The 24,660-nt window shown below is 51.2% G+C and overlaps 1 protein-coding gene across 1 annotated transcript; it reads right to left on the reverse strand.

The window, feature by feature from the left end:
* Window positions 1-57: 57 nt before the first annotated feature.
* On the reverse strand, window positions 58-22,857 carry SMPDL3B (sphingomyelin phosphodiesterase acid like 3B). Its single transcript, XM_046003284.1, has 8 exons — window positions 22,623-22,857; window positions 13,052-13,265; window positions 9,773-9,870; window positions 5,335-5,478; window positions 3,976-4,148; window positions 3,222-3,402; window positions 2,999-3,132; window positions 58-607 (listed from the first exon to the last, which is right to left on the reverse strand). The coding sequence occupies exons 1-8, from the start codon at window positions 22,681-22,683 to the stop codon at window positions 242-244; spliced, it is 1,371 nt and encodes a 456-aa protein (XP_045859240.1). The 5' UTR covers window positions 22,684-22,857; the 3' UTR covers window positions 58-241.
* Window positions 22,858-24,660: the final 1,803 nt, after the last annotated feature.

The following is a 24,660-nucleotide window of genomic DNA, read 5'->3' on the forward strand; positions in this document are numbered from 1 at the left end:
TCACTCTACGGGAGTCGCAGTAAGCATGAAACATATGAAAAGGGAAAACGCACAAAATGAGATGCTCGAGGAGCATTGTGTTTTGGAGGAAACTTGGGGGGTAAAATGTGCTGGGGACGGGGAAGGTCTTCGGCGCTTCATTTACTGCCCAGGCTGCTGCTCCACGCGGGTTCCCGCTGCGGACGCCGGACCGGGGTGGCTCCAAGTCTCCGCCAGGGTAGCGGCCGACCGGCGCCTGAGGTTAGGGTGCGAGTAGCGCGCGCAGGCCCAGCAGCGCCGCCAGCAGGAGCGCGAGCCCGGGCGCGGGCGCGGCGCCGGGGGCGCGCAGGCAGGCGGCGTATGCGTCGAAGGCCACCTCGCGCAGCGCGCACACGTGCTCGGCGCGGCAGGCCTGGTCGCAGGCCTCGAGGTCGTAGGCGACCGAGTTGTAGACGTAGTAGCGCTGCAGCGCCCCGGGATCGTCGGTGATGCGGCCTAGCGCCGCGTGCATGGAGCGGGCGCCTGCGTCGGGCACCCCGTAGGCCTTGGTCAGCCGGTACTCGAGCTCCCAGAGCGGAGTCCCCTGCGCGTTCGCCTGGCTCAGGTTCACGAAGTAAGTCACCCCGTCCTGGAGAGAGGGCGTGAGGAGGGCTGGCCCTGAGCAGCTGGCAGTTTCCACCCAACCCCCAATCCTACACCTTGCATTTGCCGCCTCCCCCCCAGATTCTTTATAGCTCTAACAATGACTGCTGTTAGCGAGCATTTCCTACTTATGGGGTGTGCCTGGTATGCTAATGGGGTAACTGCCCGTGTTACCCCATTTCACAGATGAGGAAACTGACTCCTAAAGAGGTTAATTCATCTGTCCAGGGTCCTACAGGTGTTCAGTGGCAGAGGAGGGCTTGGAATCCAGGTTGCTAACCCTACGAGTTTTCAGCCCCAGGTATGTAGAGAAGCTCAGTAAATATTTACAGAATTAATGGATAAAAAGCAACTTAAAGAAATGGCATGGAGTGCCTGGCTGAAAAAGGTTATGGAATTGTGGTTGACGAGGGTTTGGGATACACCCAGGACTCCTAGGATCAGATGCGTCTTTGGAACTAGAATCTGGAAAGGCTTATCTGTCTGATGCTTTCCACTTAAATTTATCACTAGAAGTGGGGTAAGAGGAACTGCCATGTACGGAGGGCAGCCTCCCCAGAGGCACATTATGTTACTCCATTTGGTCCTCTCCAAACCCTGTGAGGGACTGATACTACCATTTTCCAGATGAGTGGAGGCGGGAAGAGGTCAAAAATCTCATGAGTGGTGGAGCCAGGATTCAAACCCAGGCCTGTGTGACTCCCTCCCTGAGAAGGCGTGTTGGGGTGGGGGAGGGGCATGGGAACCAGCCAGTGACTCCTCTGCTAAGGCCCTCTGAGTGCCCATGTGGACAACAGGCCACACTCTTGAAAGACCTCAGACGTCTCCTCCATGCACACTTACTCTATAGTCAAGGACCTTGGTTATCTGGTCCAGGCTTTAAATGTCCTCTCTCAAGCACCCAATTAAATCTCTATACCCACCTCTTCCTGGGCCTCCAACTTGAATACCCAGCTGCCTCATCGCTGGGCATTTTCACTGGGACACAACTTAGACCTCCCCAAGTGAGCAGGTCCCAAACCAGACTTCTGATCCCTCTGAAACCTGCTCCTCCCACGGTGATCCCAGTTCAGTAAAAGGCAGCTTCACCCCTCCAGACGCTGAGGCCAAAGCCCTGGCTCCTCTCTTTCTCTCACACCCTCATCCAGTCCCCAAAAAAATCCTGTGTCCTCTGCCTTCAGCAGACATTCAGGCTCTGGGGCTTCTCGCTGTCCCACTGCCACCCTGGCCTGTGCCAGAGTCACCTCTCAGTAGTTATTGTGGTCACCTCCCAACCCCCACCCGTTTCTGCCCTTGCCCGCTACAGCCTGTTCTCTACAGAGCCGGCTAGCCGGCAGTGGGGGATTTTGTAAAATTGTGTAAGTCAGAATATTTCATCCTGCCCCAAACCCTCCAGATCCAGAGTCCTAATCACAGCTGACAGAATCTGACCTCGTCCCTCCCACCCTCTGCCTGTGCCTCCCTCTGCAGCCATGACCTCCACATTCCTCCCTGACACTCACCAAAAGCACAGTCCCACCCAGGGCCTCTGACTTGCTCTGTCCTCTGCCTTCCCTGGATGCCTGCAGGGCTCCCTCCCGCCATCTACTCAGAACTCACATGTCACCCTATGGGTGAACTTCCGTCCCACCGACCTCACGGCACGCACGTGCGTGTGCACACACACCCCGCAACAGAGACACCTGCCCCCTCACTCTGCTTTGTCCTTAGCGCTTCTCTCCACGTCACACTAAACGTTCCTTTTCACAGTGTCTACTATAGGATAGGATACTACCGCGTGTGTCTCCTGTGAGAACGCCAGCTCCAGGAGAGCAATAACTTTGTCACCATTCACTGACATATCTCCTGAGCTCAGCACAGGACCCCGCTCACGGTAGATGCTTAGTACATTTTGTTGAATAAATTAAGGAATACTGTTTCTTTGCCATGTCCACAATTACAAGCCCAGCCCAGGAGATGAGGGGTTGCTCGGTGAGTCAGGGGTCTGCTTTGGCTGAGGCCTAGTCGGTGTAGGCATAAGGCGGGCAATGGTTCATGCTCCGGGAGGCCTTGAACACCAGGCCAAAGAGGTCCAGCTTATCTTGTGGGCACTGGGGAGCCATGGAAGGTCTTAGAGCCTTCTGTAATGTGTAGTGGATGAGCTACAGCAGGGCACAGAGCTGGAGGTAGGGAGGCCCGGTAGGAGGCTATGATCTAGGCTGAAGGGAGATTTGGGGACAAAGAAATATCTGAGTTGGTTGCAGGATCCCGAGTGGCTCAAGGAAACCTGAGCTCTAGAAGAGGGCGGATTAAGCTGGAATGATCAGGTAAGGCAGTGATACGTTCAGGTCCCTCCCCATCCTCCCCCTCCAGCCCCAGGAGACCCAGGGCTCCTGACCTGCAGGCTCAGTGTGGTTCGGTCGTATTCAAATACCCGGATGCCGGGATTGTTGGCCCCATTGACCACTCCAGGCAAGGTGGTTTTCCACGGGGTGACTCCAGGGGTAAGGAACAGGACACTGATGGGGGCACCTTTCAGGAGAGAGACCGCAGGACTGAGATAGAGGCCGGCAAGAGGAGGAGGCAGGTGTGGGCTGGCCGGTGTCCTCCGCGGCGAGTACCTGCATCATCGTAGAACATCCGGAAGCTGTCGGTGTGGTGATGGCCGAAGAACTGCCCTGCGATGACCCGATGGTACTTCCGGACCACCTTCAGGTACTCCTCATTGAAGCCCTCCCGGAACCACGCTTTGTTCCGTGTCTTCTCGAAGAAGCCCGGGGGCACGTGGCCAATTATGTACACCTGCATGGACGGGGTGCCCAGGAGGGGCTCAGGGATGCCCTCCCCGACCCTTCATGTCCACCTCTCAACACCGGCCCCTCTCGCCAGAGGCAAGCAGACAGGATCCAAGATCCCCCCTCAAGCCCACCTCCGGGCGGATGCCAGTGCTCTGAAGACCCAGCCATGATTTTTTTTTTTTTAAGATTTTATTTATTTGACAGAGATCACAAGCAGTCAGAGAGGCAGACAGAGGAGGTGTGGGAAGAAGGCTCCCCGCTGAGCAGAGAGCCCGATGTGGGGCTCGATCCCACGACCCTGAGATCATGACCTGAGCCGAAGGCAGAGCCAGCCCTGATTTTACCGGGTGTTTCCCACCTCTGTGCCTTCGTGCATGCTAAGGCCGCCCCCCGGAGGACCCCTCTCTTTCCCAGGCTGTCGTGAGGCTGGAAAAAGAAGCCCCCTCCTGGTGCCAGGCTGCTGAAGGACCGTCAGGGATACAGGCCCCTGAAGGGAGTGGCTGAGCTTGTGCAGAGGTGGCACACTGACTCAGAGGTGACCCCAGAGAGGGTAGCAGGTGGAGGTGAGAGCCCTTACCATCTCCTTAGCTTGGGATGCACTGGTCAGCACGGCTTCCAGCCACCGGAACTGGTGCGCAGGGTCTGCCACGCCAGCCGTCTGCTCGTTGTTGCTGTAGTACAGGTTGGTGTTGAGGACCACTATTCGCCCGGCTCCACTCGGGCCCGGCAACTTCTCAGAATAGAAGGCACCTACGGCGTCACAGCCAGGGAGAATCTGAAGGGTCCCCTGCCTCTGATGAGACACTTCTCTGTGTCCCCCCAACTTCGCTCCCACTGTCTTCTGCCCCAGTGTCCTCCCTTCCCGTCTTGCCCATAGGAGGACCACGGTGAGAAGACCAGAGGCTCTGGGGGCCTGCTGCCCCGGCTCCAGTCCTGGCTCCCGCAGCTAGCTGTGCAGCTTGGGAACATTTTGACTTGACCGCTCTGTGCCTGGGTTTCTCCCTTGTTTGTCCCTCCAGATCCACTGTCAACCCTGTTCACTCAACTCTCTGTCCTAGAAACTGATCTCCGGGGGTGCCAGGGTGGCTCAGTCGTTAAGTGTCTGCCTCAGGCTCGGGTCATGATCTCAGGGTTCTGGGATCGAGCCCCGCATTGGGCTCCTTCCACCATGAGAAGCCTGTTCTCCCTCTCCCATTCCCCATCTTGTGTTCCCTCTCTCGCTGTGTCTCTGTCAAAGAAATAAATTAAATCTTAAAAAAAAAAAAGAAAGAAAGAAAGAAACTGATCTCCATGGACTACATCAACGGGTTTCTGGTTGGGTTTGACCCGCTGGGACTGAGGACAGGCAAGAGAGCAGCCAGGGTCCCTGTGGGCTGCTATGTCTCTGGATCAGTGGCTCTCAGCTGCTGATTTTGTACCCCCCGGGGAACATTTGGCAGCGCCTGGAGACATTTTGGATTACGGTAATGGAGGGTGTTCCTCGTATCCTGCATCCTTGGATGTTACTAAATATCCTAGAATGTGTAGGACGGCCCCCACGATGAATTATCTGACCCAAGATGTCAGTAGCACCAAGGGTGGGAAATGCTGCCTGAACCAGAGGTCGCTTCCCCTTCCTTGTTTCCATGAGGAGTCTTGGAATGTGCTGAGAATGGTGCCTGGCACCCAGTAAGTGCTCAGGAAATGGTCCGTTATGATCCTCCTTGGAGCCACTGAGAGCATGGGCAGCGGAGTCAGCCCCAGAGTCTGCCCCCTAAGCCGGCCACCTCTACATTGGCTGATCTTCGCCAAGGGACTCAACATCTTTAAGCCTCTATCTCCTTATCTGTGTAATGGGGATAAAATTGGTACCTGTTTCCTGGGGTCTTGGTGAGGACAAAATTCTATTCGATGAGACCTGGGCAGACAAGGAAGTGCTTATCGTTGCAAAAAGTACCTTCTTTGAAGAGAGCGATGGATTCATTACTGAGCCAGGGTCTCCACAGCTCTGCTACTTGATTGTAGATATTGTTGCTCCCTGCTGGGAACTGGTTTTTGGGATGAAAGTCATGATTTCCCAGAGCAGCGTAGACTTTGGTATCTGGGAGGAAAAAGAGACATGTAAACATGTTTATGGGAAAACGCTCAGCGGAGCTGGTACTTTTCAGTCCACCACTGACCGTGGGAGCCCGTGGGAAGAGCCATAGCACAGATGAGGGAAATACAGAGATAAGCAGAAAACAGCATTCAGTAGAATCTGGCCGAACATGGCTCAGACCTGGGAAGGAAGAGCAGTGAGTTCCCTGACCCCAGTTCCTAACCCCATTCCTAGCAAAGGGTTTTCCGGTCAGAAGAAAGCATCAGAAGATGAGAAGACGTAAGCTAGAAGATTGAAATAATTTTCCCATCCCTTACAAGCCCCTCGGTAATGTAGAACTTCTTGTTCTATTCCATTCCAGGTCCACCTACTGTTAGGGAAGGGGTCTGGTTCCCTCTGGGAGCCTTAGGAGTTTGACAAATTCCGTGATTCAATAGGTGTTTACTGAACACCTTGTGTGGGCCAATACACGGTCCCCAGACCAGGCACCCAGTCCCAGTTCCAGGGGCCTTGAAGTGCAGTAGGGTTGACAGGTATTCAGTAATCAGAGAGGGGAGAACTGTCACAGAAAAGGGAAGAGCCACTGGCTGTGGAAGTGGGGGTGGAGGTGGGGGTCAGAGGAGGGAGTGGCTTGTGAACAGGGGTGGGGGGTGGGGGGTGGCCCTTCAGATACATTTCCTCCTCATGAGTAGCCTCATTCCTGCTTTTAGTTTATGTCTGTGTCTGCCCAGTAGTAATTGCTCCATAAGTGTTTGGCCAGAAACAACAACTCCTCTGAGCTCAGGGCAGGGTTTTGCCCTTACAGGAACTTGGCAGTCCCCAGGACATGAGTGACCTTGAACCAATGAGGGAGGCAGGAGCCTCTAATTCCCACGTGGGAAGATGTTTTCACCAACTTTTCACCCTGTAGAGCAGTGACCTTGAACCAATGAGGGAGGCAGGAACCTCTAATTCCCACGTGGGAAGATGATTTCACCAACTTTTCACCCTGTAGAGCCCACAAGATCTGGGAGGGTTGAAAGCCCCACGTAAGGTTCCCATCAGGAATTGCTTGCCAACCCAGAAACCAGCTCTGTAACTGCCTGGGAAAAAAACCTCCCCTCTTCAACGTAACTGCCGGCAGCCATTAAGAATCCCTTTAGAGGAGGGGCGCCTGGGTGGCTCAGTGGGTTAAGCCTCTGCTGTCGGCTCAGGTCATGATCTCAGGGTCCTGGGATCGAGCCCCGCATCAGGCTCTCTGCTCAGTGGGGAGCCTGCTTCTCTCTCTCTCTGCCTGCCTCTCTGCCTACTTGTGATCTGTCTGTCAAATAAATAAATTAAATCTTAAAAAAAAAAAAAAGAATCCTTTTAGAGAGGCTCCTGGGTGGCTCAGTGGATTAAGCCTCTGCCTTCAGCTCAGGTCATGATCTCAGGGTCCTGGGATTGAGCCCTGCATCACACTCTCTGCTCAGCAGGGAGCCTGCTTCCCCCTCTCTCTCTGCTTGCCTCTCTGCCTACTTGGGATCTCTCTGTCAAATAAATAAATAAAATCTTAAAAAAAAAAAAAAAGAATCCTTTTAGGGGGGTCCCTGGGTGGCTCAGTCATTATCTGCCTTTGTCTTGGGTCATGATCCTGAGGTCCTGGGATCAAGTCCTCCATCAGGCTCCCTGCTCAGAGAGGAGCCTGCTTCTCCCTCTGCCTGCTGCTCCCCCTGCTGTGCTCTCTGTGTGTCAAATAAATAAATAAAATCTTAAAAAAAAAAAAAAAAAAAAAAGAGAGAGAGAGATTCTGTCTCTTAATTCCGCTCAGGTCACGATCTTGGGGCCACGCTCCGGTGGGAGTCTTCTTGAGATTTTGTGCCTCTCCCACTGCTCCTCCCCTCTAAAATAAATAAATCTGAAAAAATAAATAAATATAAGGATCCATTTAGAAAAAACACAAAACCCTGGAATTCCAAGGACAGATGAGAAGGGAGGGACTCTCCCCTTTTCTTGCTGCTTCTTTGTGCCGGTCACTCTGAGAAACCCCTTATGAGCATAAGCTCCAATGAGGGCACGACCTGGCCTCTAGTCCACGGCCAAGTTCCCTCCTCCTAGAATGGCATCTTGCTCTTAGTGGATACTCAGTAAATATTTGTTCACTAGATGAACGAGTGGATTACTCTACTGAATCCTAACAACATCCTTCTGGGCAGGGACCATGATTGTCCTCGCTCTGCGCAGACGCGACACGGAGTCTCCAGGGCACCGCCCAGCCAGAGCATTTACCGGTGTCCCGGCTCAGCAGTTCTGGAGAAGTTGGGCCGGCGTTCACAGTGACTCACGGGGGAACGCAGGTGGCACATGGCAGAAAGAACACGTGACACGTGATGTGGACCCAGAAATCTCGAGCTTCCGTCCCTTCCTCCTTGCCAGCGAGTTGCCTGACTGCCCTGTGCTTCCGCTTATTTATCTACAAAGCGGAAAGTGTTCTGCTTCACCTGTGTTGCCGTAATTCTCAAATAAGATAATGTCTCCTTTTACTTCTTCTAGTATGTTCTTAGTTTAACATCTCTGCAGGTGGGCTGTGACTTCTCATGGAGGCCGAGCGCCGTCATACTCTAACAAACATTTTTTTTTCTAACATCCAACAACATTTTTTTTAAGATTTTATTTATTTGATAGAGATCACAAGTAGGCAGGGCAGCAGGCAGAGAGAGAGGGGGAAGCAGGCTCCCCGCTGAGCAGAGAGCCCCATGTGGGGCTCGATCCCAGGACCCTGAGATTATGACCAGAGCTGCAGGCAGAGGCTTAACCCACTGAGCCAACCAGGCGCCCCAACATTTTTTTTCTTAACAGTACATAAAATAATGATGCATCTCACAGTCAATGGCATGTTGGATATTAGGAAATTCAATAAATGTGCAAGTATGTTTATAAACGAGAGACTCTTCTAATTTACCTTTGTACGTGAACTCAGTTGTAAAGCGTTTTCTTTTTTTTTAATATATTTTATTTATTTGACAGAGAGCACAAGTAGGAGGAGCGTTAAGCAGGGGGAGAAGCAAAAGGAGCCCGACATGGAGCTCAATCCCAGGACTCCAGGGTCATGACCTGAACCAAAGGCAGATGCTTAACCGGCTGAGCCACCCAGGTGCCCCTGTAAAGCATTTTCTTGTCCATTATTTCACATTTATTCCAGAAGCCTCTCTGGAGTAGAGAAAAGGGTGCTCGGAGTCGGACTTGAGTTTGACTCCCTCCCCAGGAACTGACCAGCTTTGAGCCATCCGTGCCTTCCCTACACATCCAGACAACTGTGCATAGAATGATTCGGGGTGAGGGAAGGAGGTGGGAAAGGAGGTTGTCTCGAGGACCAGTGTGAGCTGGTGACAGCAGCTGAGGGCCCCTCCTGGAGTGGTGGGTCAGATGGGCGCTCAAACAAGGATTTGTGTCCCCGCCCTTGCCACATGACCTTGACCTGTTTACTTGACTCCAGGGCTCACATTTCTCAGCAGTAAAATGGAAGTATCAGTAGCACCGCTCTGCAGGAGCACCACAAGCGTGAATGAGCTACAGCATATCGTATACTTAGAGCAGTGCCTGACACTTAGCCCGCAGTACATAGATCCGTGCAGTTACTGCTGCTGCTAATACTTATTTTTATTATCATCAATCCTATCTGGGACCTGGGGATCTGTGTCTAAGGCCTTAGAGGCTGCTGTTTCAGAACCCCAAAGGGGTGAGGGTGGGGGCTAGTGGGCTGCTCTGACAAGTCCCCAGCGGGTAGCCTGAGAGCCTGATTCGGTCCCTGGCACCTTGGGTTCAGCACAGGTTGCTTAAAGACATCTTCCAGGGCCGTTAGATGGGGCATCAGGTCCCACTCGTCTCGTCAGGTCCCACGGGCTCTGCCTGCTCTCCTGGGCTCTGAAGTCCTTGCAAGCACTAAGAACAGCACCTGGGCTGGAAATCAGCATCTCCCAGAGGCCCGGGCAGCCAGCGTGGTTGGAGAGCCGTGGATGGCAGCTCTGGGGCGGCAGCAGAACATAGGGCTACATGCGAGTCCCCAGGAGACCTCCAGGAACGATGCCTTTTTATAGCTGCAGGTGCCCCGAGAAGGGGCTGTGAGTCGTTGTAAAGCAGGCTCGGGCAGAAGGCAGAACGGAAAGTCAGGCATTTCCCTTCTGCATGGAAACAGGGCAGGGGTGGCTCACGTTCCTCGATGGATCGCTGTGAGACCTGGCCAGCGGCCAGCATTGGGGCTGTTGCTGTCCCACCCCCACCGGGCCAGACACTGTCGGGCTTCAGGCAATGCTGCGGGGGACAGATGGCAGGGGCTTACCTGGAAAGACCTCTCTGATGAGCCTGGTCAGGCGCTCCACGATTCCCAGCACAGCGGCTTCTCCCAGCCTCTCATCGGGCACGTGAGGTGTGTCATCACTGCAAAACACCACCAAGCCCGGTCGGTGCAGGCAGCTCAGCAGGGGGCCCGAGAAAAGGAAGGAACAGCTCAGCCATCAGAAAACAGGCCGTGGAGCCGGCTTTCTGCAGCCCCTTCGAGGGGAGGGCCAGGATGGAGCCGGAGTCTCTCAGGACAGAGTTCAAACCTGGGTTCTGCCAGTGACCTGATGTGGGTCCCTGGGCTGGCTGCTTAACCCCTCTGAGCCTCCCTTATCTCATCTGTAAAATAGGGATAATAATGGTACCTACTCCTAGAGTATTTCTGAGACTCTAATAAAGCTGGGAAGATAATATACATAAAATATAGCCAAGTGAGACGGGACCACTCTCCCTTGTGAAGAGCGTATTTCCCGGGCAGCTGTCCTCACTTGGGCTCCAATGAAACTCTTCTCCTTTCTTTCTAAAACAATAGATAAAAACAAAGGAAAATAAAAAGCAGAATAGTAGCTGCCAAGTTGCAATTAATATTATTATGTTAAAAGGGAAGCTTGGGGGTTGGAGTCCCATCTGCAAGTCCCCAGGGAGCTTGGGGTGGAAAAGCTGTCTCTGAGTCCTGCTCCGTCTCCCAATGGTTCTAGGGAGCTGGGAGCTGGCATCAGAGTTTAGAGTTCATCTCTACTCTACGGCAGATCTAGGACCTGCCCTAGGACAGTTTAGTCCACTGTTCTGCTGACCTAAATTCCTGGATCCAAGTTAGAAATGGGGCACGTGGATGGCTCAGTCGGTTAAGCATCTGACTCTTGATCTCAGCTCAGGTCTTGATCTCAGGGTCATGAGTTCAAGTCCCACATTGGGCTCCACACTGGGCATGAAGCCTACTTTAAAAAGAAATATACAGCAAGGTCAGAGAGCAGAGGAGAAAGGGAAAAGGTAGGAACCCCAACAATATAAAGCTTGAGGACCCAGCTGGACCCGATGGGGTGAGGCAGCTGCTGCCTCCATCCTCCCCCAGGAAGTTAATCAGCTTAATAGCAGTGCTACTGTTGCCTGCAGCAAACCTGGCTTGCTTTGTGCCCCGGACTTTCTGTGTGTTGTACCCACATCCCCGAATTTGTTCTCCATGATAACCCTCCAACGTGGGTTCTGTTATTCCTGTTTGACAGATAGAGAAACAAGGCACAGAGAGGCTGTGGATTCTCAAAGGGGTGGAGCCAGGGGTTGAACCCAGTCGGCCCCGACTCCACTGTCTACACTCACACCCATTACTCCCTGCTGCGTCTGTGACCCTCCTTAGGGCTGCAGGAGGATCCTAGCCCCCTGCCCACCCCAGAGACAAAACTCCTCTGCCCTTTATTTTTCTAGTGTGGAGGATCTAATTCTTTCTTTTAGAAAACACTTCCAGTTTCTACACTGTAAGGGATGGCAACTTGCCCCAAGAAGTCAAACTTTTTAGAAATTGATTTATAAAAGGTCCCAGAGGTCATCTCATTCAACATCATATATATCCGCAAGGCCCCAGAGATTTCCCAGAAACATCACGTTTCTGTTAAAGGATCGTGAATTTCCCAAAGCAGTCGCCTTTCCCAGAGGGATCACATCACATCTTTCAGAATATTCCTCCTGAGCCCCTCCTTGGAGAATCCAGAGGCTCCTGGAGCACAATCCCTCTTGGGAGCAAGAGTTCAGGGTCAAAGCCTAAAGCTCACTCTCTTCTTAGACTGATTCCTGAGCTGCCCAGACTTCTCCTGAGACATGGTCCCTTCCTTCCTTCTTTCCTTCTTCCTTCCTTCCTTCCTTTCCTTCCTTCCAAGATTTTATTTATTTGTCAGAGAGAGAGAGCACAAGCAGGGGGAGTGGCAGGCAGAGGGAGAAGCAGGCTCCCCACCCACCAGAGAGCCCAAAGTGGGACTTGATCCCAGGACCCCAGGATCATGACCTGAACCAAAGGCAGACGCTTAACCAACTGAGCCACCCAGGCACCCTGACACTGTCACATTTCTGAAGTGTCCAGCCCTGCAGCCTCCTACTGTCAACCAGAGGGTCCATCTCAGGGTCATTCCCAGTCACTACCACACCACACTGAGGGACAGCTGGGGCATCAAGGGCTTAATCCCACCCTGTACAAGTGTCCAAGGAGGCTGGAAGAGGGACCAGAAAGTCAGAGCACTGGCCAGCCTTCCTCACCAGCCCACTGCTTACCACTTCCTGTGAGATGGAGTCAGGTGCCCTGCAAAGCTCCCACATCTGCCAGTGAGCCTCCCTCCCGGCTGGGATACAATGATCCGTGGGCTTGTCACCCACAAGCCTGGGAACTCCTTGAAGGCCAGTCTGGGTTTGTATCATCTTGGTTCCCCAGTGTCAACCCAGGGCTGAGTGCAAGACGGGCTGCTCCACCGAGGGAGAGAGAAAGGAGCCAGGGAGTGAAGGGTGGACCGCGAGGGACTAAGACAGCCAGTTCTGAGGGAAGTTGGAGGACTCATGGCATGTCCTTGGATGAGAAGTAGAAATGGAATCTGGCTGAGGAGAAATCACCCACCCCACAAGCTGTCCTTCGGCAGAGCAGTGCTGTGACCAGTGAGAACCCCCCCAGGCCAGGGCAGCCAGAACACTGGGTCCCAAAGCCAGGATGACTCTCAGCCCCCCTACCTTCTTCCCTCCTTGCACGTGGATCCCTAAACCCCAGTGGGAGTGGCCCCAGTGTTCATCGCCCTGACTTAGAATCTGGGAGTTCTTGGGGCACCTGAGTGGCACCGTCTATTAAACCTCTGACTCTTGACTTTGGCTCAGGTCATATCTCAGGGCCATGGGATCGAGCCCCTTGTTGGGCTCTACACTCAGCGGGGAGTCTGCCCGGGTCTCTCCCTCTTCCTCTGCCTCTGACCCTCCCCCTGCTCTCCCTCTCGCTCTCTCTCTCAAATAAATACATAAATCTTAAAAAAAATAAAATAAAATAAAATCTGAGAGTTCTCCACATACCCAGATGTGCCCTGACTGTGTCCCCAGCCTCAGAGAGAGCTGTGTTCTACTAAGGTCAGGAGACAGAGTCAAGGGCATAGACTATGGGATCGGCCAGGCCCACAGTTCCCTCAAGCTTCAGGTCCATCCTCTCTGAATCTGGACCAGTATGAGGACTAAGGGAGCTGGCCGGGGGAGGGAGCCAGGCTTGCAGGTGGCACTCAGCAGCGGCCTGGTGAAGGGTGGCTTTTGTGACTACTCTCACCCGGTCCAAAGGATGAAGTCTGGCTGCGGCTCGATCTCCTTCATGGCGTAGATGGAGGAGTTGATGAGGACCCAGGGAGAGTCACAGAGGTAGTCGCCCCAGGGGCCTGCGTTGGGCACTGGCTGGGAGCCAGCTGATGGGCACACCTGGAGGGGGTCTTCGGATACCTTGTAGTCAGGGTCGAGGTGCAGGTCAGAGATGTGCCAGAACTTCCCTGCAGGGGAAAGGAGATCGTCTTTGATGCTGGTACTTCCCTGAGCCTGGATGGGGAGGAAGCCCAGTGGGGGTCCTGGCTTGGGGAGAACAGGCTCCAAATGTGAGACACTTTCTTCAGAAGCCAGGGTTCACAGAGAAAGAGCCACAGGTCTGACTTGGCCCCAGGAAGCCCTGAGAGGACCTGTGACCTTTGAACCCTCTCCATTTCCCTACCTCGGGGGACCCAGCAGCAGCAAGGGGATTGGGCTTCAATGACCCTCAAAGAATCCTTTGGAAATTCTAAGCAGCGTTCTTGTTTGAAAGCTAAGTTTGGGGAGAGTCATGGTGAAGGCTCTGGGGCCACTTACAAGCTGTGTGACCTTGGGTGTGTCGCTTCACCTCTCTGAGCCCAGAACTAGAGCCACAGCTTCCAACCTAGGCTGGCCGGAATGTCAAAAATCTCTTGGCATGAGGAGCGCCTGCCTGACTCAGTCTGAGCAGCATTTGACTCTTGATCTCAGGGTTGTGAGTTCAAGCCCCATGTGTGGTATAAAGATTATTTAAAAAGAAAATCTTTTTTAAAAAATCTCTTGGTGTGATCAAGAGAAAGGAATCCCAACAAAGAAACAGGCCACACAGAGTGGATTTGTCATCTGTACCCAGCAGGGGGCCGTGGAAAAGTAGTTTCAACCATTCTTATTGACCACATTCAGCCTCTGCCCTAAATCCTGTGTTTTTAGCTACGACCAGGGTGGGGCCTGGGATTTCCTTATCCTCCATCACTGCTGTCACTTCCTCCTCTATTTCTTGTGTCACTCAGTGGCAACAGTCATACACGCCAGCCCCACCCCCAGCCCAGGAAACCCAGCTTCCGCCAGGGAGCCCCAGGGTTCCCAGGGCTGCTTTCAGGGATGGATAGCCACTGCACCACGCAAGCCACAGGACACCCTGTGGGGCTGTAGGAGAGATCCAAAGGTCAAGTCCAGCCCCTGATCCTCTCTCCAAAACTTCTCCTCACCTCTCCTTACCTAAACCTGGTCCCAGGAGAGGATCAGAACCTTGTTTATACTAAGGTGCAAATGACTGATTAAGTAAGTCATGATCCCTCCCATGGTCATTACACAGTCTCTACAGCCCTGGAGGGGCAGTTGGCCCTCAGACAATGCAGATTAGGGGCAACGACACCCACACAGTCAAAAATCTGTGTATAACTTATGACTCTCCCAAAACTTAACTACTAATAGCCTATTGTTGACCGGAAGCCTTTACTGATAACATCAACAGTCAATAAACACATATGTTGTATGTTATATGTGTTATATGCTGTATTTGTACAATAAAGTAAGCTAGAGAAAAAACGTTATTAAGAAAAGTCATAAAGGGGCACCTGGGTGGCTCAGACGGTTAAGGGTCTGCCTTGGGCTCAGGTCATGATCGCAGGGTCCTGGGATCAAGTCCCTGGTCGGGTTCCCTGCTCAGCAGGGAGTCCACTTCTCCCTCTACTCCTCCCCCTGCTACTGATCTCATTCTCCCTCTCTCAAATAAATAAATAAAATCTTTAAAAAGAGAAAAAAGAAAAATCATAAGGAAGAGAAAATACATTGCAGTACTGTATTTATCAAAAAATCTGTATACAAGTGGACCTGTACAGTTCACACTTGTGTCCTTCAGGGGTCAACTGTATTGATCATTATCCCCATTTTGCAGATAAGGACACTAAGGCTAAAGTCATGTTAACTAAGATCAATATGCCTGAGATCAGCCAGCAAAATGGTGGAGGTTCCGTGGCTCTCGATTTTCTCCCAGGAAGATGTGATTGCTAAGGGCGTAAAACCAGTGCCTTTTTTTTTTCCCTAAGTAGGCTTCACACCTAATATAGGGTTTGAACTCACTACCCTGTGATCGGAGTTAGATGTTCTACCCAGTGAACCAACCAGGTGCCCCAAAAGGGTGCCTTTTTATTTTTGATATTTTTTTTGTAGACAGTCTATGCCTGCATGTTTCTTTTTTACCCAAACAGAGAGTCTTTGTTTATAATTAGGGGAATTCAAACTTGTCATACAAATTGTGATCACTATATGTGAAATTACTCCTAAGAGAAAATCCCAAGCCAAAGAAACTAACTGCCTCATTTCAACTAGTAAATGGGCAGAGTTGGTAGGCTCTCCTGAGCCCATGCATGGAGACTGGAAGGGGGTCACACCTGCTTCCAAGCCTGAGACCAGGCTGGGGCCAGGTCAGATAGAGTGAGAGGTCCTTTGCCCTTCTCTCTGGAATGCGGTCCCCTGGCTTCCTCTGAAGACCAGGCAAAGACCAGTCCCCCGCCTGGAGCAGGCTCTTCAGCTAACCGTAAGCAGGAAGCAGTTCTGCCCCTTTGATGTCAGCCCTCCGAGAAGCCAGGGAACATTGCTTCACTCCAGAAACTCCTTGTCTGCTGACAGGCTCACATGTCGGCTGTCAGCTTCTCTTCCCACAAGCTCTGGTCTAGTCAGAGTGTATAACTGAAACTCCTTCCAGCCTCCCCGGGATTCCTAGTGATACGTGTATGCGTGCTTGTACGTGTGTGTGTGTTAGTGAGGTGCCCTTTATCCGCTCATCTCATTTCATCCTTACAACCATTCTGTGAGGTGGGATTCTTATGCCCATTTCACAGATGAGGAAACTGAGGTTCAAACCCAGCCTTCTCTGGCTCCAGAGCTGAGGCACAAAGTTGACTCAGAGCATTCAGAAGGTGGCTTTTACAAAACACATATGTTACCCATAAAACAGTGGAAGCCACGGGCTTCTATAGAATTAGTCACAGACTGTGAGGAATTAAGCTCTAAAACATCATGGAGAAGAGAGTGAGTCTAAGGACCCTGAGGGAGGTGGGTTGTCTGGTTTCTTTTCTTTTTTTTTTTTTAAGATTTTATTTATTTATTTGAGAGAGAGAGAGAGAGAAAACATGAGAGGAGAGAGGTCAGAGGGAGAAGCAGACTCCCTGCTGAGCAGGGAGCCCAATGTGGGACTCGATCCTGGGACTCCAGGATCATGACCTGAGCCAAAGGCAGTCGCTTAACCAACTGAGCCACCCAGGTGCCCCGACTGTCTGGTTTCTAATCCAAGCTCTCCCCTGTGTTGACTGAGGATTCTGGCAAGCCCGTTAGCCTTCCTGAACCTCGGGGTGTTTGACATCTGGCCTGCTTGTCTCAGAGCAGCAAATAAGTTGGTGGAGAGAAAGGGCTGGTAGAGAAGAATCCCAGTACACCATGGCCCCTGGTAGCTACCCCTGGGGCAGGAGAGACTGGGAAGGTGTGGGGCATCGGGCAGTGCAAAGTGTTGCACTGCCCGATGCCCCACACTTTCCTCTGAGACCAGATGTCCTCAGACTTTCCTGTGTGTAAGCCGCACCTGGGGGTCTCATTAAAATTAAGAGCCTCTATAGATTCATGCTGCTTGAATCTTTTACAGTAAGAAAGTATTCGTGTGTTCCTTCAGTTTTAAGAATAGGTATACCAATCTTAGCTGTCATTATTATTCATTAATTAGTGAGAATATGAATAAATTGGGGCACCTGGGTGGCTCAGTCGGTTAAGCATCTGCCTTCAGCTCAGGTCATGATCCCAGGGTCCTGGGATTGAGCTGTTATCAGGCTCCCTGCTCAGCGGGGAGTCTGCTTCTCCCTCTGCCTGCTGCTCCCAGGCTTGTGCTCTCTGACAAAAAAAAAATATATATATATATATATATATAATTATAATATAATATATATAATATATAAATATAATAAATATATTATATATATATAAAATATATATATATATTTTTTTTAAGAGAATATGAATGAATTTGGTATTAATTCCATTGAGTAGTTGAGAGCACAAACCTGGGTTGAAATTCCAGCTCCACTGCCCACTAGCTGTGGGACCATGAGCAATTCTGTGCCTCAGTTTACTCAGCTGTAAAAGGGGGACAGCAGTGCTCCCTATCTCTTCCGGTTGATGTGAGGGTTAATTGAGATAACAGGAGACAATGCCAAGGCGCTCAGCATTGCAAAGCAGCATGTATGCTGAATCTGCTCCCTGCGGGTTCCTGCAAGTCCCCCCTTCACCATGGGAGGGAGACAGGATGTGGGGGGAGTGGCTACCACTTTCCACAGTCACCCCTGCCTCCCCTCATCTGCTGTCCTCTGCAGATAAAGTGCAGAGGGCTAGGACTTGAGAACAATGTGAAGACAGATCCTGTCTCCTCCTGGACGGCTCTCCCTGAGCGGAGGGCTGGTGGGCACAGTCCATCCTCCAGTTTAAATTCTGAGAGCTCAGTTCTGTTCTTCATCCCTGGATAGGCAAAACAGTTTCCTAGTCTTCCTTCTCCATCACACAGGTCACCAGACCCCCTTGTCCACTAAAGGACAACAAATACAGGACCCAGGGCCTTGTAGCTCTGTAAGGCCCATGGAAATGTTTGAGAGCTGGAAAAAAAGTGCATGGGTTCCCAAGCTCAGCCATCAAAATCTATAATTCATTTGAAAAGCAATGATGTATTTAAAATTTATTAAAATCGTATAATGTGAGATCCTTTAACTGTGATTCTTGATGGGGGCGGGAGACTTGCAAAAGTAATTCCTAGAGCCTAAGAAAGTCTTTAGCTGAGTCTTCTTTTATGATTGGCGACAAGAAGAGGAAGGCAGGAGCACACCTGCTATTAATTTAGCATCTACTGAATGCCAGAAGCTGTGCCAAGCCTCTATCATGACAGAATCATGATATACATTCTAGTATTGTATCATTTTACAGATGAGAAAAGTCAACCAGTCAGTGGCAAACTTATGATTCAAATCGCATCAGAACAGAAAAGATCATGATACACTTTACTTTGTCGCTAGCTAGCAGTATGACCTTCGATGTTTATTTATTTATTTTTAAACTTTTTTAAAAAATATTTTATTTATTTGTTTATTTGAGAGAGGAAAAACGAGATAGTGACAGAGAACAGGAGCAAGGAGGAGAGGGAGAAGCAGGCTCCCCCTTGAGCCCGACATGGGGCCTCTATTCCAGGACCCTGGGATCATGACCCCAGCAGAAGGCAGACGCTTAACCTATTGAGCCACCCAGGGCTCCCTGACCTTGGATTTTTTTTTTTAATGGTCCTTTAAACTTTTACAGTACATTACAATGTATGTACTTGATCTCACTTAGCTATCGCGTTTCAACTCTCCTCTACCTTATCCCTATCTTATTTTATAGTAACATAAGAGAGTCAAGGTCACATAGATACTAAAAGGTAGGATCCAGGTTTTTTTGGCTTAAGGCAGTGGGGTTGTTCTGGAAAGGTCAAGTGTGGAATGTGGAATAAGGGAAATCTGGTTTTGAATCTAGGCTCCTCCACACTGGCAATGGCAACCTGAATGAGAGATTGCCCCAACTGAGTCTCAGTTTCCTCATCTGTACAGTGGGGATCGCAGTGCCAGTGGCAAAGGGGTGGATGGTGGATGAGAGGAGCGATCTCACATGCAGCTCCTGGCCTCGTAGCGGACAAGCCAGCCCGAGTAATGCTTATTCCCTGAGCCACTCTGCCCCGCGGGCCTCGGTTCTTCTTCTCTTCCAAAGCCTCTGTTTCCTCAGAGGGTAAGAGGACGGTACTGTGCAAAGTTATCTGAAGGCCCTGCCAGTTCTAAGGCTCTGCGATTCCATGACTTTTTTCTATGATTATGTGTAACCCACATCACAAGATGATCCGGTCGCTCTTTTAGTCCTTTGCATTTGACCTTGAGCAATCACCTCCCCTGTAAACTGAGGCCCTCCGAAACACAGGCCTCCCTGGTTCAAGCCGACATTTACTGACGCCCTGTGTTAAGCCCGCAGACGGCTCTCTCCTCACTTGACAGCCCCCCAGGTTCATTGTTGAGGGAAATGTTAGCCTACTGTGCTAACCCCCCATGCTAACCCTGGGACAGGGTTTGGCTCTCTCTCTGGTTTGGAGGATAACCTAGGGCGGCAAGGGGCAAATGTGGGAGGAGAGGGAGCCCGCTGGCTCTTCTGTACCCGCACCCAAGGTCTTGGCTGAGGAAGTGGAAGTCCAAAGGCCACAGGCATGACGGCTCTCTGCCAAGGGTCTCAACCTTCTGCACTTAGGGAAAGACCCGGAGTCTGAAAAAACTTACGGGTGCTGTGGAATTTTTCTAAAATTTAATTTTGTTTTTATCAAGATGAAATCAGAGAGAAAGACAAACCAGAACAGACTCTTAACCGTAGGGAACCAACTGAGAGTGGCTGGAGGGGAGGGGGGGGTGGGGGAGCGGGAGGGGGTGGGGTGGGGGTGGGGGGATGGGCGTGAAGGAGGCCACGGGATGTCAGGAGCAGGGCGTGTTACACACACGATGAATCACTGACCTCTACCTCCGAAACTAACACCCATATGTTGATTAATTGAATTTAAATTTAAAAGAAGAAAATAAATAAAATTTAATTTCCTTTTAAAGTATAGATGTATACATTCCAGAAAGTTTGGAATAAAGAGAAAAAAAACAGTACCTATAAAACCCACCATCCCAGGGGCGCCTGGGTGGCTCAGAGGGTTAAGCCTCTGCCTTCAACTCAGGTCATGATCTCAGGGTCCTGAGATTGAGCCCCACATCAGGCTCTCTGCTCAGCAGGGGGCCTGCCCCCCCCCCCCCACCGTGTGCCTCTCTACTTGGGATCTCTCTCTGTCAAATAAATAAATAAAATCTTAAAAAAAAAAAAAAAAAACACCATCCCAAGAAGACCTTTCAAAGGGCATACTGGGTAAGGCAGCTGAGAACAGACTTGGTCCTGCCTGCCACTTCCTAGCTGTGGGGCCCTGAGCAAGTGGTCTGCTTCCTCTGGCTCTCACTTGCCTCGTCTGCAAAATGGGTATCATGGGAATAGTACTTGCTTTACAGGGACTATAAAAACCAAAAGAGGTTTTTCTTCTTTCATTTTTCAAGGGGGCCTGGCCCATCCTAAGTCTCAAAACCTAAATGTTCACCCTTCTTGGTTCTTTCCTTTGTCTGTTTCAGCGTTCCTTTGACAGTATTATTTTCTAAACAGGGTGAAGTTGTACAGCCTGGGTTCATGTCCCGACTTGGACACTTACTACGTGTGTAACTTCGGGTAAGGTGTTTTACTTCTCAGTGACCTCGATAATCCCCACTTGACAAGGCTGTCATGAGGGTATAATGCAAAAAACTTTGGCAGCACCTGGCACGAAATAAGTACTTAATAATTGTCAGCATTGGTCTTGGTTTTGCTGTATCGCCTTGAATCTTTCCACAATCCATTGAGCTCTTCCCTTACTGCTGTCAGCGTTTTTCATGACCGTAAATGATGCTCAATGAACATCCTGTGCATTTATGGGGGAGGGATCCTTTTTAACCCCCAGGCCTCTGAGCTGCGGGCGCCCAGTGGCATTTGGATTCCCAAGAAAGCATAATTGAAAGTGAAAGAGTAAGAGAGTGGGAGGTCCTTTCAACTATTCCCACGCTTCTGCCAGACCGGCAGGGCCCTGGAGTCCCTCAGTGGGGACTAGGGTCTGCCTTCTGGGTGGAAGGAGGGTGGCTACTCAGCCTTCTCCCAGGCAGGTCGCCCTCATAGGGAATGACACACACTCAGGGCTCATCCCAGCGGTATTCCCAAATTTGGATCACAGCGTTTGGAGACCCTCTTTGGCATTTTGCTTTGGTCTCCTACCCCCAGGCTCTGGTGCTCTTCCTCGCTGGCCTCTGAGATGCCTGGCTGCACGAGCAGAGCACTTGGGCGGAGCACCCAGCCTCTCCTGGGTTGTGTCCGAGGGCGTGCCCTGAGTACGGGAGCACCTAGAGGCCACCGACTTTCGGGGTCCAGCCTGGAAAAACTGAGCGCCACAGAACAAGCAATGAGCAGAGCCCAGAGCCTGTCCCTCCCTCTTTCAGCCTCATTCCTAGAGCTACAGAAAGGGTGTTGGGTTCTCTGTTAGGTCCCTTCCCAGGACTCCAGGAAAGGACAACCTAGGATCATTAAGGAGAACCATTAAGGGGTCCAGCCTGGCCACTGACTCCTTTTCCACCTCATGGAACTCTAACGGGCATCTCCAACTGGACACATCCCTAATCAAACCGCCATCCTCTCCTCCTACACCTCAGCCAATGATAACTCCGTCCTTCCAGCTGGAGGCAAAGACCCAGGAGTCACCCTGGAGTCCTCCTGTTGCCCCACATCTGCCAGCAAGTCTTGTCCAGAATCAGACCGTCTCCAACCCGCCATGCTCCTACCCTGACAAGCCTTCATTTCCTCTCACTGGAGGATGACAACAGCCTCCCCACGGGTTTGGCTGCTTCTCCTTTACCACAGTGGCTCAGGTCGTGACCAACCACCACAGTGCACCCAGGGCTGAGGGAGTACTCAGGTCACAGAACTTCAAGTGCTAAGATTAGGTACGTCTTGGGCGCACTGAGACATGTTGGTCACCCTGACTTTTACCCCACTATGGTCTCTTCTCAGGGCATAGCCTAGGGGGCTTATTTTCAAGCTTATTCGAGTCAGATCACCCCACGGCTCTGCCTAAAAAGTCTCTAATGATGTCGCACTCCACCCCGAGGCCTTACACCGTCTACATGTTTATATGTGAGCTCACGCCAGCCCCCCACCCCCACCCCCATGACCCTCAACTTCATCTCTCCCATTCACCTTGCCTACTTTGCTCCAGCCACTCTGGCCCCGGGCTCGTCTTCACATGCATCCCCTGACTGTCAGGTGTAGGGCCTGTGTGCTTTCTATGTTCTCTTACTGGAAAGTCCCCTGGATGTCCCCAGAAGGAGAGATGCTCCCTCCCTCACTGCCTCAGGTCTCTACTCAAATGCTATTCACTCGTCTTAAGCCCCACCCCCACCCCCTACTCCCACCCCTTTCTTCTGCTTTATTAGTCTCCATAACACTTATTACTCCTGGAATATCATGCATTTATTTGTTCAAGTGTCTTTTGGTCTGCTTCTCCCTAATTGAAGGAATGCTTCCCTAGGACTGGAGCTTTGTTTCCTTTCTTTTCTGACACATTCTTGGTTCCTAGAAATAGGGTGTTGGTATGCAGACGGCCCTTAACGGTTGTTTGTTGAACGAAGTCATGAATCTGCCTGCCACCTTCCACCTCTACCAGATAGCTGGCTCTTATGTACCCGCACATCTTTGCGAAGTCGGTGTCCCTCCCCTGGCCAGCTGTGGCCTCCACTTAAGATCTTCAGGCTCAAAGAGCACCCCCACTGCTCACCCACTCTCTCTCCCCGGGCCTCCCTGCCCCAGCTTCCCACCTTGCTGTTTTTAGCAGCATTTCAGCTCCCTGTGAACCACTTCCAGTAGCCACCGACCCCAGGTTCACAGTACAAAACCAAAGCATTTGCAAGTCCTACCTAGTTCAGCTCTGGCGACTCCCCAAGGGGCCAGGAAAAGGAGCAGTTTGAGCAGCCTCATCTTTGGAGCTCACTTCCTGGGAGCCCCGGGCTTCTCCAGCAGCTGGGGCCAACACTGCAGGTTTCCTATCTGGATGCTCTTGGCCATGGGCTTGAGCAGAAGTTCCGGCCTGTTGCCCTGTGTGCCCAGTGATCCGAGGCACTGCCTCCTCTGGCTTTTCTTCCTTTGCCTAGCAGGGCGTGAGCTGGGCTGGCCCAAGGAGGGGCATCAGCCAGGCCTTTGAACTCTGAGGTGGAAAGCAGCACTCGTCCTGCCTGTTCCGAAGAGCACACCCTTCCAACCAGCAGCTGGATTCTCCAGGAACCTCGCCCAGCCCCTGTGACTGAGTGGCAAGTATCCACCCACTTTCCTCGAGCTTTTATGTAGCCCCACCCCCGCAGAACCTATCGGCCTGGATGAAAAGGAGGGACTCACTGCTAGCTGGCGCTCTAGACGCTTTCCACAAGCCAAGACTAGGTCACACATGCATTTATGCCAGGAGCCATGTGCCCAGGAGGTGGAGGGGACCCAGGGCAGCCCCTGCCTTCAAGAGGGACAGGGAAACCAAGGGACTGCCGTTTGGCACGCTAGAAAGTTTGACAAGCTCAGAGGAGGAATCTAACCCTGAGGAAAGGGAGGTGATAGGCCTAATCTCTTCTTTTATTATTGAAATTGCCAAACAGAAACAGAAGTAGACAGAATAAGATCATGAACCCTCGGCGCCCACATCCTCCAGTTACAGCAACTGGGAATTTAGGGCCAAGCTACTCATTTGTACCCCACACCAAATAGACTGGATTATTCTAAGGCAAATTCCAGAGATCATATTGTTTTGCCCACAAATACTCTAGAAGATAAGGATTCTTTTTTTTTTTTCCTAACAAGATGATAACATAGTAATTCCTTACTATCACTGGGTAGATACTTACTTGGTCAATGTTTAAATGTTTAATTTTTTTAATATTTAAAGTCCCGATTGTCTCATGATATTGTTTTTTTGGGTTTTTTTTTTTGTTTTATTTTGTTTTGTTTTTTACAGTTGATTCATTCAGATCAGGTTCCAAACCAGGTCTGAGGCAGGCAGGCTGAGTCTGAGTACCCAGGGGAGGGTTCCCACCAGACCAGCCAAAAGGTCCTCGGCTTCTTGCAGGGTAGAAATCAAATGCAAGCCAGAGAAAGTGAAAACAGAGTTTATTGAATCGTGCAGTGACAGGTAGAGAAGAGCTAACAGTGTCTGGGAGCCTCGGAAAGGAATGGAGATGGAGTCTCGTTGTTGCTTGGAGCTAGAGTTTGTTATTAGAAAAGGGTCTAAGGGGGTGGGGCCCTTGGGTGGCTCAGTGGGTTAAAGCCTCTGCCTTCTGCTCAGGTCATGATCCCAGGGTCCTGGGATCAAGCCCCGCATCGGCATGCATGGGCCCTGATCTCAGGGTCCTGGGATTGAGCCCCACGTCCAACTCTTTGCTCAGTGGGGAGCCTGCTTCCCCCTCTCTCTCTGCCTGCCTCTATGCCTACTTGTGATCTCTCTCCCTGTCAAATGAATAGATAAAATCTTTAAAAGAAGAAAAAGAAAAGGGTCTAGAGTACGTGTTCCTCCAGGAATCCAGGGTAGGGTCAATCACAGACAAGTATCACTCCTTTGGCTTGTTCAGAGAAAATTACGGAACATGAGTAAATGGGGTCCAACAGAAGAACAGCAGACACAGAGTCTTTCGAAAACAGAGTCCTTGCAGCTTTCCTACTTCAGGTCCACACATTCCAGTTGGCTGATGGATCTGTTAAGTTTCTCTTACTCTGTATCCCACCCCACCTCCCCGCTTTCCCCTTGTTCTTATTAAAGGAACCTGGTTGTTTGTCCTATTACAACTCCCACATTTGGGAGGATTTGACTGGTTGCTTCTTGCTGGTGGTCATTTCAGATGTTCCTCTGTCCCAAATATCCCTGTTAACTGGTGGATAGACCTAGAGGTTCGATGACATTCTGGTTTGCTTTGTCAGCAG

The sequence above is a fragment of the Meles meles genome, chromosome 1 (genome assembly GCF_922984935.1).
Source record: "Meles meles chromosome 1, mMelMel3.1 paternal haplotype, whole genome shotgun sequence".
Classification (NCBI taxonomy): domain Eukaryota; kingdom Metazoa; phylum Chordata; class Mammalia; order Carnivora; family Mustelidae; genus Meles; species Meles meles.

Bases quoted from the DNA above. Each gene is read 5' to 3' on its own strand.
- SMPDL3B (XM_046003284.1), bottom strand. From the start codon at position 22,683: ATGAGGCTGCTCAAACTGCTCCTTTTCCTGGCCCCTTGGGGAGTCGCC. The intron at 13,266-22,622 runs GTAGGACTTGCA...TTTCCCCTGCAG, and splicing joins AGTCGCCAGAGCTGAACTAG to GGAAGTTCTGGCACATCTCT. The intron at 5,479-9,772 runs GTAAGCCCCTGC...TTTTCCTCCCAG, and splicing joins CATCAGAGAGGTCTTTCCAG to ATACCAAAGTCTACGCTGCT.